Genomic DNA, 8,901 nt, shown 5'->3' with positions numbered 1-8,901 from the left:
AATTTCACATCTTTAGACGCTCAGCTGATTGCCGTGCACTAAATAAAAGACTGCTAGCAATTAATTTAATAATGAGTACCTATTTTAATAAGTATCAAATTCATTGTGTTCCCAGACAATGTCTTGGTAATAAACAAATCTGGAAAAATAAGCTCTTAATTCCCCTTTCTTTACAAAACTACTCAAGTGCTGACAGGCTGCATGGGGGCCGTGACGTCGGGGTTTATTTTGTAAATTATATGAAATCTTATTTGTATTGATGTCTGGAATATGATTGGCCGCCCCAGGGCAGTAAAATGGTTGTTTTGCAATCTCTCCTCAGCAGTTTATGTTGAACATCTTTTTTGATCACTGTTGAGACAAGCTGCACCGTGTCTGCTGTTGATTCACTGTTTACAAAGTGACAAGTAGGGAGCCTCTCTAAAAGGTGCTGACAGTCTGATCCAGTAATTTCTGATTTGATAAACATTGTGGTGGAGGAGCAATATTAAACATTACAACATTTGTCAGACGTGTACTGAACCCTTAATTAATCCACTAGCAGCTGCTCTTGGTTTGTTTTCAATAAAGCATTATTTAAATACTTGTACATGTACAACAGTATGTGAGCTCTCATTGTTCATGTGATCGTAGCTGTAAAGTAGCTTCTCCTTATGTACAGATTAAAATCAAACACTGATTTGCCTCATAATTCTGTTTATGAAACAAAAGTTAAGATGCAATGCAAGCGATCTTTATTACAGGCAGGTTAAAAAGCAACAGAACACAACTCAGAACATCTGGACAGATCACAACTGCTCACTAATCCTTTTAATAAGGTTACAATGCCGATAAAACATTTACTTTCCTTCCTTCCATTGAACACCTGCGGGTCGCTGGTGGACAGGCTGAACGAGACAGCAGGGGAGTGAAGAAATGTCGCTTATTGCTGACTTGGCCTTGCAGATGCTGGGATTGTCTATCAAATTACAACCCAGCAGTTATAGATGTGTTGTTGTTGTGCAACTATTTGTAAAGGTGTGAGGTGGTGACTGATTTCTATTGTAAAACAAACTTTAAAAAAAAGAAACAAAGCCAGGACTTTTAAGATCTATTGCACGTTTGTGTACGACTCACTTGGGATGTTTCAAAGACGAGCAGTGAGAGGTAGGTTTGTTGTCGTCTTAACCAAAACACATGCAGGAGAAACTATACGCTTTTATAGATTTACCTGGTATAGACAGCAAAAGCACTACCAAAATAAAAGTACTAACCTTCATTGACATGTTTCAAGGGAAAGTATGGATCTGAACCATTTGACACAATTTAGAGATAAATTTGAATCTTCAGTCCCTTTCATATCTTTGATTTCTCATTGGATGCAGTGGGCTCGTAGCTGCTCTGACCTTTATTTTCATGTACTCCCTCCCTGTTTGAAATATAGACCGCTTTTATATCAAGGAAACGTGTTTGATGCAAACAAAATACAAAACCACCATCAAGACGAGTCCATGCTGCCAGTTTTAACAACGGAAACATAATTCATGCCTGCCTGCATGCCAGGGCGAGTAAATTACATTAAGCGTCTGCAGTGAGCCTCTACAATTAAACCCATTTATCACATGAGTAGTGTGAACGAAGCTTTGTGTGGGCACGGTTAACACCTGTTTTATAAAGTTGTGCATAATCCTGGAAAGTGCTTCAAACTGGTAAAATATAAGAACATATTTTGGTATCTACACCCTCAGCACATGGCTTACGCTTTTAAAACTTTGGGGGCCTTGTCAATAAATAATGTTTATAGTTTTTGACCTCACTCTTTAAGTGAAATTAATCAGAAAAACACGTTAATAATTCAGGCTTGTGCTCGTAGACGTAAAAATCTATATGAAGTTTTACTGACTGAAGAAATCAAAAGGAGTCTTGTACAACACCAAGGAGTGCAGAGGACAACACGGACAAGCCAGTCTGATGTCACACCAAATCAGACAAAACACTGTTTAAACTTGAGCACTGCTGAACGGAGATAACGGCATTTCAAATCTGAAAGTAAAGCTGGTGCACCGACACCCAGCAGCTTTTAAAATGAAAGACGCCAGGTGCCGAAATGCCCAACACGAGTCTGAATCTGACCAGATTCATTTGACTCCCTACAGTCAGAGGTGTACACTGTTAGTCCAACGCAATGTTTACTTCAAAACAAGGAGGGGAAGAGTGGACACAGTTAAAACAAGGTCTCTCAACATGCCACATGAAGTACACCTGACTGTTACAGAGGACTGCTGCCACAGCATGTACATTCATTCAGGATACAACAAAAACACCACTTGGCCCTCGTTCCTTCTCCTTTGACATCGGTTAGTAAAATTCATCCTTCAACACAATGTGCTGCTGAGACCGTCTGTAGTGTGGCTTTATCTCCACATGGAGAGAGGGAGGGGTGCTCAGCAGAAGCATTAGGGTGAAGTTGCCCCTTCTCTATCACTGCTACTGAATCAAGTTAGGATCTGTAAAAATAAACTCGTCGCTAGTCATCTGTAAGAGGCAATTTCACCCCATCAGTGGCAGAAGGGGGAGATACTGTAGCAGGGGGAGTTCAGCGACAGTGAGGGACCCTCAGCTCAGGGTCCGGATGGTTTCCAGGAGCTCCGGTTTCAGGAGGGTAGGGCTCTTTCCACCTGCGGCTGCAATATCCGCCTGCACAGCTGCATCCCAGGCAAAAGTGAGCAGAGCTGCAGGGACCTGAGGGCAAACATGCAGACACAGTTTGATATTAAAGGCAGGAAACTGTTGATACTGGTCGTATAAGAGATGACACCTTCGACTGCAACTCACAGTTAATTTCATTATTGATGTTACACTGGTTGTTTGTTTCATAAATGTCATTACAGTGGTCTCAGATACACACTTATTTTTTTTCTGTTTCCCTCTCCTAAAAGCAAACGTTGCTTAGACAGGTGCAAATTCATTGGGGACTTTTTTCAGCAGTCAATAAAGACGCATTTGGTGCTGGAGTGAGTATTTGTGGAATCAGGCCAGTGTGTATGGTGCCGACTCAAAATAAAGTGTGTGTTCATGGTACTGAAGGAACCACTTTTTCCACGTTTCATGAGAGGACTCCGGTTTTGACTCACCAAGTTACACTCTGCGAGGGCGACTTCGTCAGACTCCTGTAGTTTCTGACTTCCAGGAGCGATGAGCTCAAAGGGCTGCCAGCCGTCCACCAGGGACTCCCGGACAAACCCAAACAGCACAGGCAGCCGGTCCCACGCATAGAAGGTCCCTGAAATCACAAGCCCGCTTTACCGACTCACTTCTATTTCTATCAGGGCTTTTCGCTAGCTTGTTGACTCAGCCTCCGAAGTGATTTGTAAAAATAGGCTCTCACCTTGCAGCAGGTTTCCATCAGGCAGTCTGATCCTGAGCAGGGTGTAGTTGTATTTCCTTCTCTCCCTCTGCTCCTCCTTCTCCCTCATGGCTTTAGTGCGCAGCATGGCGTTCTTCTCCACCAATTCACTCCTGGGAAACACACACAAGGGCGTTGAGTGCAGGCTCTTTAAAATGATGGACAAACAACAGTAGACCACACATTTGTATTTTCATGGCTAGGAGGTGTACAGCACTCCTGCAGGGATCCATCATCATACATTATTGATAAGTGAGTTTGAGGCTGTTTACACTCATCTGCTCTTGTTTTTTTTTCTACTGAGGGGAGTCAAATATTCAGACAAGTGCAGAAAATATCTGTTTTTCAATAGAATTTCTGGACATAGAGAAACGCTGACAGTCATGTTTTCAACAACATGTAATTAGGTGGTTTGAGGGCCAGGTAGATTTTTTCTCAAACTGAGAAGCTGTGGACAACACAAGCTGTAACCAACCAGCTTGCTGTGCACCAAAGCACAGACATTTATGTGGTTGTTTTGGCAACAGCCTGGAGCAGCTTGTGCAAGATTTAATCAAGCACAGTGAGTCAGAGTTTATACTCGGAGAGAGCGAATGCAGATGTGAGGTATCGGTCATTTATCTTTACTCTACAGTCCTGGCCTCACGTCTGTAATCAGACCTGCTGTAAAAGAACGTTTTCTGAAAATTAGATGTGCACAACAATATGACTTGTTTGGAAAGGACTACCAACCAACAGCTGCTTCTTTCGCTGGTCGTCACACCTACACCACGCTCACAGCTGCCAGTAGTTCATCAAGGGTTGCTGATTAGTTCAACACTTGCATGCTCTGCTACAAGCACACAGCTAGAAGCCTGGCAAGATGGATTTACAACATCACATGATCTCGCAAATCCATCTACCTCGCATGATAAGGAATGTACTTTATGGCCTTCTCGAGAAGTCTGTACCTCTGCTGTTGCTCCTTCTTGAGCTCCTCCGCCGTCAGGTTGTAGAATTCAGGCGGCAGTTCGAAGCGTTGGGCGTTGGGAGAGGATCTGAACGCCTGAGGCTGTCTGTCGAGCTGAGCTCTGACCGGCTCGCCTCTCTGGAGACGATCCCTCCTCTCCTTCATCAACTCCAGGGCGTCTGGACTCTGCTCCGGTAACACCAGGAACTCCTCTTCCTCCTCTGCTCTCCGGGAAAGACAATATCAAAATAAGCCATGCTTGACTTTCTAAATGATCTGTTGACTGTGATAAATCAAAGAAAGCCCAACAGCCTCGTACATTAAAAGGCTTTAGGATTAATTTACCTTGACCGTCCACAGGAAGCATCACGGATATGAATTCCAGCGCCTGCAGGAACTCTCTACTGCCCTCAACACTACGAACTTTATCCTGAATTGAAACGTAAGAGGAAATTATATAAAAGAAATGAAGAAATAGCTTTCTCATGCTTCTACTCAGAGGGATGCCATTAAATCTCAATCTGTTATAAAAGTACAAACAGACCTGGAACACTTTGTTGCTGAGTTTAATCTTCCTGTATTTCTCCTCTGTGGGATTCTTACATATATTGTCAACATACCTATTTACAAAACAATGAAGAAACATGTAATTAAGATCTTCTGCTCTGTGAGAATTATAGAAAACAAGGCAAACATTAAATTCATAGTCAGCTAATTAAAAGATAACCTCACATCGAACAGTTGCTAAGTGTCTTACTTGCTTATAATGTCGACGGCAGTCTTCACTTTCTCTCTGTCTTTGTTGAACGTGTGGATCATCATAACAGAGGCCTCAACTGGATCCTCCTCAAACCGCTGACAGCAACGACAGAGTACATGTTTTATCAACAATAAACAGTGGATTAACATTCATTCATATTTAGATTAAAGTTATTGTTGCTGAGGAGTGCAAACACGTTCTAATTAAAGCCAAAACAAGGGGTAATATCTTCAGACGTACCATTAAAATGGCCTCTTTAATGTGTACCTCCCTCTCACTCTTAGTTAAAGTGGCTCCCGTTAGCGGACAGGTGAAATACACACCTGACACTGAGAGGCAGGTGGGATCTTTCACAGGCACGTTGGATCCCTGAAAAGAATTGGCACTCATCAATATCGTTGGACTAGAAACTGATTACCGTGAGCTAAACTTAATGTCAATAGTCTCAAACAGATTGATGTAATACATACCTCTGCTGCAGCTGCCATGTCTTTTTCAGCCAGTGCAGCCGCCTCTGCCTCCAGCTCTTTTTTAACTACAAATAAACACAGAAAATCATGCAATTATATTCAAGTCTTTTTTTCTTCTTTTTTTCTAGTAACTAGCGCCTTTTATGCTTAGGTCACACAACTTTTTGCCTTGTAATCGGGAGACTTGCAGTTGCTTTGCACACTACATGACTGATCAGTGACAGATGGTCACAGTACAAGATCACACGTGAGAGACATGACAAGGGAGTGAAGCAGGAAGAAAAAGAAAAGCATATGTATGAGAGATGGGGTTAAGATACATGGGCAGCAAGGATTACTTTTGCTCTGAAGCTGCCCGTTCATATTGTGGTTCAGCAAGGACGATACGATTACAAATACTGTCGAAAATCTCCCAAAAAAGCGTCAGTGACTGGGAAATCAGGGCCAAAAACCTGCAGTCTGAACTTCACTTGAAAGCTAACAGATAATGAGCAATAGAAAACTAAAGATAGCTATGAAGACATTCAAATACAATGAATATAACAATGCTTGTGTACTGTGTGTCAAGCACGACAGCATCTAAGTTAATTTACCTCTGATAATAATAGACAATAGAGTGGGAGGAGGTGGGCCTGCAGCAGTGCATGTGTTAACTCTCTGTTGGAAGGAAGACGGAGCTAGAAAGTGGAGCTGGTACCAGTGTTTCCACGCTGCGGGAAATGAGTACTGAAACCATTCAGAATCACTATGTATCGATATACTGATATCTGTGACAACGCTAGCTGACACTAAAAATCCTGTTTCCACAATTCACATAATCTAATGGTGTTAGGTGGCCTATAAATTGATTGCTTTATCAGGTCTGTCTTTACCACAACCCATGACCCGGATCTGAACTAGGGCTCCACAACCCCAAACCTCCTATGACACCTGCATGTAAGCTACATTATTCAAAGCATTAACCCAAATGATGTAAAGTGGGGGTGGAAATCATTTAGATTTCAGACACCACCCTGGTTGAACCATGGCTGGATGAGGGCTGCGTGTCTCACCCTGGTTCCTGATGGTGTCCTGAGAGGTGTGGACCTTCGGCTTCTGCCGCTGCTCGATCCTGGCCAGGGCTGCAGCTCCTGCCCGCGCGGCTCCTTCGGTGGGAGCATGGCGATTATTCTTGGCACTGGAGCTGCTCTGCACCACATCGGGCTTTGAACTACAGTGTTTAAAGGACAGAGAGGAGAAGAGAAGTGAAGAGATGTGTCTCTGCCGTCACGTTTCCGTCAGCACAGAGCCACAAATTCCGCTGTCACCACATGAGAAGTGTGCCTGTTAGCTAGCTAGGCTACCACATGCTAACGACGACACCATCCAAACGTCAGTGACACAGCAGGTCTGTGTTTCGGGCGAGCTCTTAGGCGGCTTACCTACGACTAAAACTAACTTTAGCTAGCTTTCTCAGACTAGTGGCTGAATAAGCTTATTCAGGGATTAACTCTAACTGATACTGGTTGGACGCTTTCCGCCCTGCTTTGTATTATATAATCCAGTTAATAACGGCGGAAAACAGACAGCCCGTTAAACGCTATTGTACAAACAGTGGAAATTACTAATCATCACCCCCCCAGTTAGCTTTACAACATGCTAACATCAACCCAATAATCATTTATGACCAGCAACTAGCTTTATGCTAATTCACAATGTAGAAAACGTTAGCTATGTGGCTAGCGCTGAAGAAGTCGCTGAGAAAAGTTTTGGTATTTGCCTGGTATCTGCTGTTAGCTTCTTCCCCGGTCCCGCAGATTTAAATTTAATGTCTTTCTTAAAGTCATCGAAAAACTTCTTCATTTCCTTCAGCTGTCGCAGCGACACAAACAGATGAAGAGCACGTAGCTAACCTCAGCTACGAGGAGGACCAAAACAAAACTGTGGCAGGCAGCTGACAGGAGACTGCTTCCGCCTTCCGGAGAGGTGGTGTCGCCCCCGTGTGGCCGAGGTCAGAACTGAAGAGTACAGTGGCAGCACACACAATAAATAAAATAAAAGATTAAATAAAATAAAATGAAATAAATACAAAAAAGTGTCAATTATAATATATATTTAGAGCTGAAGAAGATTTGTGAACCTGGATAATTCCAGCAAAACACTTAATATGCAATTTATGAACTGAATAATCTGTTACCGCACTGTCATTATTGCAGATTGCCATTGCAAATAAGTCTTTTATTCATCCAATCGTTTAGTTTACATCATATTCAAGAACGGTGCAACTGGTGCAATTCTTCACAGAACTAATTTACCGTGTAGATCAATAAAGTAATTGTTCTAAAGTGGACATTATGGAGGTTTTGTAATTTTCTTTACAGCTACACATCGTATCCATATCCAGCCCGCTTCTGCATTAGTGTTTCCATGATGGGAGGTACGGAGGGCAGAGGAGGGCTTCCACAACATTATAAGAATTACCATAATGTGCAAGTCCATCAGCTCCAAAGTGGCCACTAAATGATTTAGTGCCTCCAACCAGAGGACCACCACAACCGTTAATCCTGCCTGTTGTAGTTTTCTGTTGACATTGAACTGAATTAATGTGTGCATGCCTCCTGACGCTCACAGACGGACTTTCTTAAAATACTCAGACATACATCCCCAACTGCAGCATGACCAGAAACACAGGTGGTCCACCTGAATGTTAGCCACCATATGCTTGATGGTCATCCATGCTAAGTCTGTCAATGATCAACATCTTCTTTGCTACGATTTTCTGTAAAATTAACATTTCCTCATTAAAAAAAACCCATTTAATCTTTTAAAGGCTGTTTTTAACTTTTGATTTCTCAAAAGTACACACACATGTCTGCGAGAGGTACAGTTCTGTATCCTGTCAGATCCTCAAAGAGATTAATGGGTTGTAAGTCCTAACACCCTACTTTGAAGTGTAAGGCAAAGGAAATGACGGCTTCAACTGATATTTAAAGTTGCTGACTGGAGTTTTTATAAGTGATTGTGGCTGGGTTTTTTTTTACACATAGATTAGATTGACATAATGCTTTGCCTTCACTCTCTCTGATATCTCAGCTCTGATCAAAATAGGCCAAAATGATGACAACTGATAAAACTGAAGTATAAGCATGGGACATGTCAGACCTGCATGTACGATACATTTCTAACTCGTAATAGAAATAAAAATCATTAACATTTAGAGGATCTATACACAGACTGTAAAGGATAATATTCTGTGTATTTGTGCATCATTGGGACAATTTATTAAAACAAATATTTGATAAGCACAGAGACAACTACAGACATGACTTTTTTTTAAAGTATAGAATAGCAAAAAAGA

The 8,901-nt window shown here is 42.1% G+C and overlaps 1 protein-coding gene across 1 annotated transcript; it reads right to left on the bottom strand.

Annotated features, from left to right (window-relative positions):
- Positions 1 to 717: 717 nt before the first annotated feature.
- On the bottom strand, positions 718 to 7,502 carry ubxn6 (UBX domain protein 6). Its single transcript, XM_084355215.1, has 11 exons — positions 7,324 to 7,502; positions 6,617 to 6,774; positions 5,565 to 5,629; positions 5,335 to 5,463; positions 5,092 to 5,189; positions 4,879 to 4,954; positions 4,680 to 4,764; positions 4,336 to 4,555; positions 3,368 to 3,498; positions 3,114 to 3,262; positions 718 to 2,721 (listed from the first exon to the last, which is right to left on the bottom strand). Exons 1-11 carry the CDS (start codon positions 7,404 to 7,406, stop codon positions 2,596 to 2,598), a joined length of 1,320 nt encoding a protein of 439 aa, XP_084211341.1. The 5' UTR covers positions 7,407 to 7,502; the 3' UTR covers positions 718 to 2,595.
- Positions 7,503 to 8,901: the final 1,399 nt, after the last annotated feature.

The sequence above is a fragment of the Pagrus pagrus genome (genome assembly GCF_965226575.1).
Source record: "Pagrus pagrus genome assembly, chromosome: 6".
In the NCBI taxonomy this organism is placed as follows: Eukaryota; Metazoa; Chordata; class Actinopteri; order Spariformes; family Sparidae; genus Pagrus; species Pagrus pagrus.
This window is presented reverse-complemented; position numbering and strand designations above follow the sequence as displayed.

Excerpts from the sequence above, each read along its gene's own strand:
- ubxn6 (XM_084355215.1), bottom strand. The coding sequence starts at position 7,406 with ATGAAGAAGTTTTTCGATGACTTTAAGAAAGACATTAAATTTAAATCT. Across the intron at positions 6,775-7,323 it reads AAGCTAACAGCAGATACCAG|TTCAAAGCCCGATGTGGTGC; the intron begins GCAAATACCAAA and ends TAAACACTGTAG. Across the intron at positions 5,464-5,564 it reads ACATGGCAGCTGCAGCAGAG|GGATCCAACGTGCCTGTGAA; the intron begins GTATGTATTACA and ends AATTCTTTTCAG.